Raw genomic sequence first — 12,242 nt, 5'->3', positions numbered from 1 at the left:
GAAGAGAGGATGTGAAGAGTGAGTGAAGAGAGAATGTGAAGAGTGAGAGCAGAGAGAGTGTGAACAGTGAGAGAAGAGAGATTGTGAAGAGTGAGAGAAGAGAGAATGTGAAGAGTGAGAAAAGAGAGAATGTGAGGAGTGAGAGAAGAGAGAATGTGAGGAGTGAGAGAAGAGAGAATGTGAAGAGTGAGAGAAGAGAGAATGTGAAGAGTGAGTGAGGAGAGAATGTGAAGAGTAAGGAAGAGAGAATGTGAGATGTGTATGGAGAATGTGTGTGAGTGAAAGAAGAGTGCATGTGGTGTGTGTGAGATGTGTGTGTAGGAATGTGAGAATTCAAGAAAAGAAAAATGCACAGGAGAAAAGCAGAGTGCGCAGGAGAATGCAGAGTGTGTGCAGCCTCAAGCTGCAAGCAAGCAAGCAAGAGAGAAAGCAGCAATTGAGAGAGAAAAAAGTAACTTTAAGCCTTGAAAAATTGCCTGTCGGTTTGTACCCAAAAAGTAGCCTGTGTATATTTATTACGAACCTTCCAGATATCCCTGCTTCCAGTTGAGAACTCCTATTCTGTGTCGAGGCTGGACCCTGACACAGAATGTATGGCTTTGGTGAGTTTCATCATCAGACATGCTGAACTGATCTACTTGAATTCCTGATCTCATGGATTTTCAGCCTGATCCAATCAGGACACAGACATCAGAGACTATACAATCCTTGGCATGGCCTTCTTAAGGCCAACCAACTACCTCATTTTCCCTACTCAACCCCCTTCAAGATATCTCAATGCCTATATTCAGCAGGAAAAAGTTATGAAGAGTCATCATCTCAGTTCCCTGGGTTTGGGGATTGGAGGTGGTTATTCTAAGGTTGTCTTTCTGGGGATTTTAGAAATGATCAGAATTTAACAGGGAGTATATAGCTAGAATTGACTTTGTAGCCATAATCTCATTTGGTAGAAATCTTTATATTTGTTACTAAGTTGAAATTATAATTTCTTACATTGGTACAGAATTTATTTTGATACAAAATTAAGGTTTTCATTGGTATAAAGCTCTTCTATTGACACAAAAATTTTAAAAATACAAAGCTTAGACCCAGTCCTTCTATAACTGCCAGTACACGCTGATCTGAGATGACTAAACATATGAGTTAAGAGCCAGATAGCAAATTCATGGATCTGAGTTAATTGTTAGGGTGTTTTTGAGATTTATCAATTAGAAATTGCTGAGAGTAGTTAATGGACAACAGCTCAGATTACTTGCATAGATAGTTGATTTTCAAAAACTTCAGAAAGCCACAGAATATGTCATTTAATGTTATTTATTCATTGTTTTTTGAGACATATCTGCTCCTAATAGTTGTGAATTCAAAGAAGAAACTAAGCATCACTACCTCCAGGTAAGGTTGTACATTGTGACAAGGTAGCCACTGGACAGAAATTGCGTATTTCTTCTACAGACCTGTACTATTCATGAGAGGATAGTTGATGGCTTAGTTCTGCTGAGACAGAATAAGCTAGTCCTTAATAATTGCTGTTTCACAAGGTCTGTCAGATGATCCTGGGTTAAGCAGCCACATTTAATGTTCCAACTTGTTGAGATACAGGGGTCTGTATAGGTAGACAGCTATCTCTACAATCTGTCTCAGTTCTGGAAGCTGTGTTAGGCTTCCTATATTTTCAGACAATCTTATGTTGCTCTCAGAATTCTGGAGGGATTGAAGACTGGTTATAGTCTCATAGCCAACTCAAGCTGTTTAGCATTGAGAAAGATGGTACCAATTTGAGAGGAGAGTTTTCAGTTAGTATACAAGCTAAACCAGGATATAACAGATATGAAATTATAAGCTTTTTTAAAGTTAGGATAGATAATAGAATGTTCTATTCAATTGACAAAAATAATGAACTAGATGTTAGGTGTAGCTTATACTTTATAAATTATAAAATGGTAATAGTTATGCTCAATTTATATTTGAGACAAATGTTGGGTTTTTTTTATTGGACAGAAAAGGTGAGATGTACTGGAATTTTCCCCTAATAAATAAAGACAAGAAGCCAATCACTGGGCAAGAAGGCGGGACTTCCGAGTCTGGGAGAAAATGAGGGAATGCAGGAGAAAGAAACTGGCTTTTGGACTGCAGGAATGAGGCAGACACAATGTACGAAACTGGAGGCTGTTAGGTGGATCTGCCACCAGAATATTTCTGACTTAGAATAGTTGGGGAAATTAGGATGCTAGATTCTGCACCCAGCTATTGTATTACCTGTTGATTAAAAAAAGGAATAATAATAAAAATAAAATATTTTTTAAAATAATAGTTTCTCCAATATAGTTAATCATTATTCTGACTTCCTTCACCATACAGTATGGAAATTAACCAAAAATCTCACATTTTAGAACAACATAATTGAAATATTTTAGAATGTAAAAGCAAATATTGAAACAATTAGAAAAATACAGTTAGTTTTTTTATTTTTAGATTTTTTTTTTAATTGCTAAGAAATACTTTATTCAGGACTTTCACGACAGGAAGCAAGGCCATTGAAGCAGGGAGAGACAGATTTAGCCTACCTAGAAAGACAATATCAAGTGGAAATTTATAATCATGGAGGTTGGGAGGAGTGATTGGGGTTGAAAAAAGCTCACTAAGAAGGGTATATTGAATGGAATGAAAGTCTTCTATTGAGACCAAATAAGATTCCTTTTGAAGGCAGGAAGAATGACCTAATGTCTGGCTTGAGATGATGTTGTTAAGAATTTTGTGAATGATGGGAATCATATAAGAAATGATATGGATTCCCTTTAGTTGACTTAATAGGTTTCTTGTTTAAATTGTGTTTTGTAGACCCGCAAGTGTGGAGACCAAAGCCAAGACTTCATATGAAAAAGACTCAAAGGAGCATAACTAAAGTTACATCAGGAGAGACAGCATTGATCAGAATATTATGAGGAAAATTATGTGAGAGTGAAGAAAATGTACTTTTATGCTTCCAAATAGCTCTCCATGTGATTTTGCAGCTGATCTGAAAAATTTGCCTTAAGATGCTTTTTTCAAGTCTCTGAAAATTTCGTGTACTTTCATTTATGTCATTGTATGTCTAAGTCATTGTTTTGAAGATTGTTTGCCCAGGTTACATATTTGAGCATCTAGAGAACTTGTACAGCCATATATGAGAGCTGGGAGCACTTGGATGGCTGAGGGAGGGAAAACCTGGTCTATATAGAACATCCCTGATCCAGGTCTACACAGTAAGACCCCACCCAATGATTAAATATAAACTGAAAACCATGATTGTTTGATATTTCTGGCCAGTACCAACTCATTATGGGAATCTTTAGTATGAACTTCAAGTGCTGGTAATTATCTATTTCTTGGGATTAGGTTTCATATAACACAATGACAGACACAGGTTAAAATTGATGAAAATAGAGACAGTGAATAGCAGAAGCAAACTGAGTTAGAGAAAGCAGAGGGAATCTATGGAGTTGATCACTCCCTTCCCATTGCCATCAACCTGGATGTGGGGTTTGTGTGTGGAAGCAGCACTGGGAAAGGACCATTTTGTCCATCTGGATGTCCATCCTGTGTTGGAGCTCCCTGCATTGGGAAAGCCATCCTATTCCAGTGGTTCTCCAGCACCCCATGTGTCATAAATAAATGTAGGGTGTTTTTCAAAACATTTAAAATTTTTCTTTATTCTCTATGCATGTGTGTTATGATGCCTATGTGTGCGTATGTATGCATATACATGTGTGAGCATGGGTGCACCTGCATGTCATATAGAGGTCAAAGGACAATGTTGGATGTCAATCTTTGCCTTCCACTTTGTTTTTGTTGTTCACCATTGTGGATATCTTACTAGCTGACTGTGAGCTTCTGGGATACTCCTGTCTCTGCCTCCTATCTCTCCTCCCTGGGATTAAGGATGAGAGCAACTGTGCCCAACTTTGCGTAGGTAAGGTGTCCTCACTCAGGTCCTCACAAATCAAGCACTTTTACACACTGAGCCCTCTCTACAACCATAAATCTAGTTTTTGATGAAGAAAAAAGGATGTCAGTATTTGGCTAGGTAGAAGCATTGTTTGTGACAGCCATCTACTCAGTACCTGCACTCAAATAACATGGGTATATCATTGTACCTGAGTATGATTGTTTGTCATACTTGAAACAAAATGAAGCCTTTATTCAAATACTCACCTTTCCAAACATGTTCTATATTTACATCTATTGCCACCACTTAAAATTAATAAGTGAAAATTTCAGTCACAATTCTTCCTTATAAAACTTTTATTAATGCTGTAAATAGTAAAGGCAAAATAAAATTGAAAAATCAGTGAGTGTCATTGTAGGTACAGAGATGATATGAGTAGGGGAATTAGGGAGATCATTAAGAAGAGGAATGCTTATAGGGCTTCTTCCATTTGGACACTGAACTACAGGTCACAATGGTTCAGCTGATTCCAACTCTACAGTGAAGCATCAACGGCTAGATTGTTTTGTGCCTTTATAGGCAGGCTGTGTATGCCTCAGGCCTCTTTCTTCCCTAAGGAAAGCTTAACTCCTCACTCTTTCTGGGTTTTCAGCTTTCCCAACTTGTAGGCTGAAGGCCTCCTGTTCCCCATCCTGCACTGGGAATAAAGTAGAAAGGAGCTACAGAAACAAAGTGAAATTAATAACAGTACTGCCCTATTAAATTGGTTTGTAGAATTCTCAATAAGGTGTCTATTGAACACTGTACAGCCTAAACCATGCACATTTGACTCAAAATGACCTCTGCCATAATTCCTATAGCAAACACAGGCCCTTGGTGAGAAACACAGCCCTTTCTTACATGTACATTGCTTTCACTAGACTTAGTTGTGACTTTCTCAGGAGTATTTGTTACTTCCAGCTTACAAATTCCTTGTACTTTGTTTCACTGTGCTCTTACGCAGCCATCCTTCAGCAGTTTTATCAATGCATCCTAGAAATGAAATGACCTTGTAAAAGAGTGCTTACTTAGGGTACTCTTGTTTTTTTTTTTAAATACATCTAACAGTGCTGTATTAATTATGTACTAATCCTGAAAATACATTCTTAGAAATGTTTTGTAGGTAAGATAAATTTGTATATTGAGTTGACATTCCATGCTGGCAACTTCAGTTAAAACTTCTACCTTCATCCTTGTGTGGTTCTTGACCCTTGGGGTTATAATTTTTTTAACTAGCTTTTTCCAGATAATCAAGAATCCAAACACAAGTATCTCATACCTATGGAAGCTTGGCTCCAATCTAGAGGTGTTGACAGTATATAGCCTTGGATTCCTGCTTAAGATTCATGTGTTTCTTTGTCACTTACAGGAGGAAGAAGGAAACTCCTCGCAGGCTCTGGCCTATATGTTGTGGCATGGGGCTGGATATGAGGTCCAAGGGTAAAAAGGTCTTTGAAATTGTTTAAAGTGCTTGGCAATTTCTCCATTTTCCACATGAAAAAGAAAGAAAGAACAAAAGAGAGAGAGAGAGAGAGAGAGAGAGAGAGAGAGAGAGAGAGAGAGAGAGGAAGGACGGAAGGAAGGAAGGAAGGAAGGAAGGAAGGAAGGAAGGAAGGAAGGAATGATATAACCAGAACCTGCTGTTTTAAAAATCAAAGTGATTTCTTGTATGGCATGAAAAAAGTTTTGTCGTTTATTTACATTTGAGGCAGTGTGAAATGCTGACAGCCTGTGACAAAGCCTACAACTTCCCTGGCTACACTGACTCTCATAGAGCTGGCTGCTTATTTGACCCATCCTCATATATAAGACCCAATTGCCAGGTTGAAGTGTCAGGGGTAGACCTATTAATTTCCCAGTTCAGTTATATCTTCTAACTGTAAGTGCTCTGAAATGTCAGAAATGACATTCTCTATTGAGACCATTGGTTTACATTCCTTAGCCTCCAGAACCATAAAGAAAACATTTTCATCTTAGGAGATAGTCATTTCTCAAGTATAGGAGAAAAACAGTCAGGAAACATGAGAGTAGAACTCTTTGTTATATTTTTTTCAGGTCATTTTTTTCAGGTAATTTCTATCACTTAAAAGCTTGAGTCCTTCACAGGGAAACCAGCAACAATATATGTCTTCCCTGCAGTGCTAAAATTCCTCTGCCAGTATCATTCAGCTCACAAAGCCAAGAAAAATGTTGATTACATAAGAGATAATGTAGTCAAGAATGAATTCCAAACTAGCCCCTTTCAAATATCAAAAGCATTTATCTAAATCACCATGAAAAGTTGAGGTGATGGCTTATCTTATGTCTGAAGGTATTTCCTACAGGTAATCAAGACTAATTCAATTGATGGGTTTCATCTGATTTCTCAGAGGTACTATAAGACAGGAGAATAAGCCTGCAAGTGAAATACTGGACAACTCTAAGCCTGATATTATCTCAATTCTGTGAGTGATTTTGGGTGATATGTTTACTCTTCTGCTTCTTAGTTTTCTTCAAAGTGAGAACAATATTCTCTGTATCTCTTGCTTCTGAAGTCTTTGGGAAGATATGAGATGATACATGCAAAAGCATCCTGGATGAAGGGCAACAGCAACAGAATAGCAAACTGAAGCCATATCTTCATTGCTACTAGTGTCATCTGATATGCTCATCATGGTACCTTTACTGAGGAGTTACACTTCAACTTTTGCTATTCCCTAATATCTAGACAGATTCATTACCCATCACTGGAATTGTATTGCATTGAGAACAGAAATGATTGTCCCAATGAAATCTTTGGTGTAAAGATATAGAAGCAACTACCACCATTGCTATATTTGATCTACTCAACTATGTCTTCAGGGATTGTGGCAAGACCATCTCCATATCCTCTTTGCTAGGATAATTTTTTTATTATGAGCAAGGTGTAGGGAATAGGACATAATTTCAGATACCAAAGGCAAATGATATCAACCTGTTGGTATCAATTACTGATTGCAAATTTTGTTCCAAATACTTTATTTGACAAAACTTTAACAGAGAATTTGGAAAAACATTTTTGTAATGTTTGCTGTTGCTCCAACACTGCCTGAATAAATGACATTTTTAAAAAACATTATCATCTGTGACTCTAGCATTCTCTTTCTCTTTCTCTCTGACTGTGGAATCAATGGCAAGCATCCCTGATGCTGAAAAAAAAAAGAACCTCTGCCATATACTCTGCCATATTGGAGACTAGACACCCTGAATTCAACATATAAGGTGTTTTCTAAAGGTTTTTGCCAAGACACCCCTAAACTACACATTTACTGTTGGTTTTGCCTTATACTGACCACTGGTGTATTTTTAATGAAAAAATTGCAAATGTATTCCCAAGCTTCCCTGTTGCACACTTTGCCCAAGCCCACACTTCTCACACTTTGGATTGCCTCTCATCGGTCCATTCCTGCTTGGTGCTCTGGAGAGCCTGTGTCTTCTGCTCATCTACTTGGACATAGTCTACTCTCTGCTCTTCTGAAAGGAGAAGTTTCTGAAAGGGAAGAACAAAAAAAGGTTTATTCCATTTTAATTTAAACATTCTTTAATAGGTTATATTTGCTTTCTCTTCTCCCTATAGAAGCTTGATACTATATGTGTTTTTGTAAGCATCTCTTTATTTGATTTGATTAGATCAATAGGATGCAAATGGAAGTGATGTGTACTGACACTAAGTAGAAACATCCTGGAATTCAGTCCTCTCTTTTTTCCTCTACCAAGAGCTCTGGGTTGAAGATTGTCTGAACACAAAGGCCCTGGACTACAATACTCTTTCTTAGTATAGATAGCTAAATATTCCTTTGTGGCTGTAAGCACCAAAGATTTCCTGCTTTGAGTGGAAAGCTTACTCAAACTGACAAATATTACTTCTGAACTTGTTACTCTAATTTATCTCACTGGCTTTTCTTCAATGTCAGAGCAGTGCTTGAGGATGTAAAAAGATACACAAATGGAATCACTGTATTCACTCTGTTCTATTAGTTGCTTTTTATACACAAAACAATACATTCTTAGTATGGATCATGACCATCCCTTGCTCACATACCATCATCCATTTTATGACTGTCAAGTGAGTGTTATCAGTTAACAGCTAATATCACTTACTAATCACTTAGTCCTCACAGTCCTTGAAGTAGGTGGTATTATTTCTGATCCCTACTGTACAGAGGAGAATACTACCCAGTGGAGTTGAAACTACATTTAAGGACCTCCACTGAGATCCACTTCAACTTAAAGCTCCTTTCATCATTCCTTAACAACGAGATAGACTAAACTGTTAATTTTTCCCTAAACTGGGCCTTCCTCTGTCTCAAGAGCCCTGTGTATGCCCCACCCTCATCTCTGCCTAAGGATTTTTTTCTATAATTTTAGGTTCCCAAATTTTAAAAGGATGAATATTACATGTATCTGTACACAGGAACCCAAAAGGAAATATACTTGGAATTCATTCTTTCAGGGTGGCAAGATTAGGTTAATTTTAATATTTTGATTATACATATTTGCACTTCTAAGATCTAAAGCAAATACACATGATTTGATCATTAGAAAAATCTAAGCAGAAGTAGAATTACTTGGGAATTGTTTCTACCTGATGTGCAGGGGCTGGTGATGTTGAATTGAAGTCCAGGGCCAAATAATCCAAGCTGAATTTCTTTGTCCAAGTGAGACCACTGCTGCTCAGGAAATTGACTGTTCTGTATTCCTCCTAGGAACCAACATCACAAGATTGAGATAAATAATGAATAGCTAGGTTGCATTTGGGAAAGAATGCTAGTTTTGGCTTCATCCAAGCAGCTGACACCAGATCATAAGAGGGTGATCTGAATCCTGCACATTTAAATAAAAGTTTACATTTCAAACACAATACAGAAAGTTAGATGCACCTGTAGCCATTTCCATATATTTCAATGGGGGTTCTAGGTATCTGAATTCAGATCTGCTTGGTTATGCAGCATGAACTTCTAATCTGTTAATATTCTTAACTAACATAATAGATATTGATGGCTGATTATATTAATAACTCATTTTCTAAGTATTGGTAATAATACAATTTAAAAAAAATTTCCTTCCAGTAGTTTTATTTTTTCCCATCTGTTTTGGCTCCTGTCTTTCATGTCATAGCTTTCTCAAAATGTCACATGAAATTACTGTTGTCACTCATATTTAAAAATGAATGGTCAAAGCTGAGACTGGTAGCACACATCCTTAATCCCAGAACTAGGGAGCCAGAAGCAGAAGGATCTCTGTGAATTTGAGGCCAGCCTGGTCTATGTAGTGAGTTCCAGGACAGTCAGGGCTACCAGGTGAGACCCTGTCACAAAAAACAAAACAAATAAACAAAAACAAAAAACCAAAATAACAACAAAAACTAAACTAACCAAACAACAACAAAAGCAAATGGTCAAAGACTAACATATGGGGATAGAAAGATGGCTTAATGGTTAAAAGCATACCACTGCTCTTCCAGAGAGAAAAGCCAAGTTATGAATCTGATGCCTCTGGCTTCCTGGAAGACCAACAATCATGAGCACATATCTCTCTCCCCACCAGACACACACACACACACACACACACACACACACACAGGGTGGGGGGGACAGGGACAGGGACAGACAGACAGACAGAGAGACAGAGACAGACACAGAAACAAACAAACTTTAAATCTTTTGTTAAAGGACTAACACAAAGCTTCGCTGAAGGGGGATCTTGCCGGCTTGTTTTCATGGGTAAGACCTAATATAAGGACCTAGGACTTCTTGGACTGCTGAAATAGCCCAGAGAACTATCATCTTCCAACTTCCAGAGCCAGTTGTAAAGGTTTGGTTGTTAATTAGACCTGGAAAAGAGAGGGCAGAGAAACGGCTGGGAATTATTATTCTCATCCATTTGCTCATCTTATTTTTAGTATTGCATCATAAGACAGAGAGGGGATGGACAGATAAAAATGATTAATAGAGGAATGAGTATGATCAACGTATATTATATACATATGTAGAAATGCCATAATGAAACTCCTTTATACAATAAATATACCTTAATAGAATTTTTCTCAACATAATATTTAGAAATTAATTTGCTTCCTCCTACACTGTGGCTTGAATGGATGAGCTAGCAGATCTGGCATGGTAGGTAGCTCATATTGCAGAGGTTTCCTCCTGCCTCTGCCTTCTGAGTGCTGGGATTCAAGGCGTTCATCACCACTGCCCAGCTTTGTGTGTGTGTGTGTGTTTTTTTTAAAGAGTGAGAAAGAACTTAAATTTGGATAGGTAAGGAGATAAGGAGGATCTGAGAGGAGTTGGAGGAGGAGAAAATATGATAAAAATATATTGTATGACAAAAATATCCCCTAATAAAAAGGAAAAAATATTTTCTTCAAACTGATAAATGAAAGTTTGAGACAGGAAGATAGCTCAGCAACTGCTTGCCTTTCAAACAGGAGGACCTGAGTTTAATCGACAGGACCCACATAAATAAAATCCAGGCATGGTGATATGAATTTATAATCCCAGTACTGGGGAAATGGAGACACATAAAAGCCTGGGCCTCACCTCCCATCCCACTGAGATATCTCTCCAGCCCCTTAAGGTTTCTTAAGTACATTGCTGCACACATGAACATATATGCACACATTAATACACACATACACATGTACAGAGTATTGTGTGGCTGAGGGTTTATTAATAGTTGGAATGGTACAGTGCTTGCCTAGTACTAATGAAGCCCTGTGCTCAATTTTCCAGCACCATGGTGCTGGCATGATGGCACATATCTGTAATCCTAGCACTTAGGGGGTGGGGGCAAAAGGATTAAAAGTTCAGGGTCAACTTGGACTATATACAGTGATAAGGTCAGTCTGGGTTACAAGATACTCCAAAAAGGCGTATTATAATAACACTATAATAAAAATTAATGAATGTGAGTTTTAACACTATGGTATTCTACTCCCACCACAAGATGTCCTCTGACCTATACATGTGCACTATAGCTTGTTCACACAAATGCTTGTGCATGCACACACACACAAGCAGATACAATTAAAATGGCAAAGAAGTCTTACACATTTATTTACAAGGCTCAAAAAACTGATACGTAGAAATAGCATTAAAATTATTTTTAGTCTTCTAAACTTTAAGTTCACAAATATTTAAAGTATATATAAAAGATTTGTATAGCAATAAGACAAAACATATATTTCAACTTCAGGGCTCACTTTTTTAAAAAAATTGGATGTTTCATGTATTTACATTTCAAATGTTATCCTCTTTCTTGGTTTCCCCTCCACAAACCCTTATCCCATCCCCCTCCCCCTGATTCAATGAGGGTGTTCTCCCCCAACCCATCCACTACCACCTCACCCTCCTAGCATTCCCCTGTACTGGGATATTGAGCCTTCACAGGACAAAGGGCCTCTTCTCCTCTTGATGACAGATAAGGCCATCCTCTGCTACATACGCAGCTGGAGCCATGGGACCCCCTCAAACCGATGTGTACTCTTTAGTTGGTGGTTTAGTCCCTGGGAGCTCTGGGAGGTCTGGTTGGTTGATATTGTTGTTTTTCCTATGGGGTTGCTAACCTCTTCAGCTCCTTTAGTCCTTCCCCTAACTTCTCCATTGGGGTCCCCATGCTCAGTCCAATGGTTGGCTGCAAACATCACATCTGTATCAGTAAGGCTCTGGCAGAGCCTCTTAGGAGACATCCCTATCAGGTTCCTGTCAGCACTGTACTTCTTGGCATCAGCAATAGTTACTGGGTTTGGTGGCTGCATAAAGGATGGATCCCCAGGTGCAGGAGTCTCTGGATGGCCTTTCCTTCAGTCTCTTCACTATTTGTCCCCATATGTTTTTTAGACAGGAGTAATACTGGGTTATAATTTTGAGACAGGTGGGTGGCAGCGCCTAGCCTTTGGATATGGTCTCTGCAGGTTCTCTCTTCCCTTTGTTTGGTATTTCAGCTAATGTCATCCCCACTGGGTCCTGGGAGTCTCTTGCTTTCCTGGCATCTGGGACTTTCTGGTGGCTACTCCCAGTTAGCCATCCCCCATTGTTACACATCATTGTTCAATTTCCTGACCCTCTGTACATCTCCTTCATCTCCTCCAATACCTTATTCTTCCCCTCTTTTTCCCCTCCCCCTCTTCTCTTCCTCCCAAGTCCTTCGGACCCTCTACCTCCCATGAAAATTTTGTTCCCTCTTCTAAGTAAAACTGAAGCATCCACACTTTGGTCTTCCTTCTTCTTGAGCTTCATGTGGTCTGTGAATTGTA

The 12,242-nt window shown here is 38.4% G+C and overlaps 1 protein-coding gene across 6 annotated transcripts in view; it reads right to left on the bottom strand.

Moving 5' to 3' along the window:
- Positions 1 to 12,242, bottom strand: part of Gab3 (GRB2 associated binding protein 3) — a 127,481-nt gene that overhangs the window by 20,086 nt on the left and 95,153 nt on the right. For 4 of the 6 annotated variants that reach the window (XR_003713728.1, XR_003713725.1, XR_003713726.1 and 1 more), the window contains exons 9-10: positions 8,568 to 8,684; positions 7,360 to 7,472 (exon numbers count right to left, since the gene is read on the bottom strand). Coding sequence is in view for 2 of the 6 variants with exons in the window: in XM_028785256.1 (XP_028641089.1) it covers positions 7,356 to 7,472; positions 8,568 to 8,684 (234 nt within the window). In the remaining 4 variants the exon portion in view is untranslated. Of the gene's footprint in view, positions 1 to 5,634; positions 7,473 to 8,567; positions 8,685 to 12,242 lie in introns of those variants that run through there. The other 2 variants (XM_028785256.1, XM_028785257.1) reach the window with 1 other exon arrangement.

This window comes from Grammomys surdaster, unplaced genomic scaffold (assembly GCF_004785775.1).
Source record: "Grammomys surdaster isolate TR1022 unplaced genomic scaffold, NIH_TR_1.0 125178, whole genome shotgun sequence".
Taxonomy (NCBI): Eukaryota; Metazoa; Chordata; class Mammalia; order Rodentia; family Muridae; genus Grammomys; species Grammomys surdaster.
This window is presented reverse-complemented; position numbering and strand designations above follow the sequence as displayed.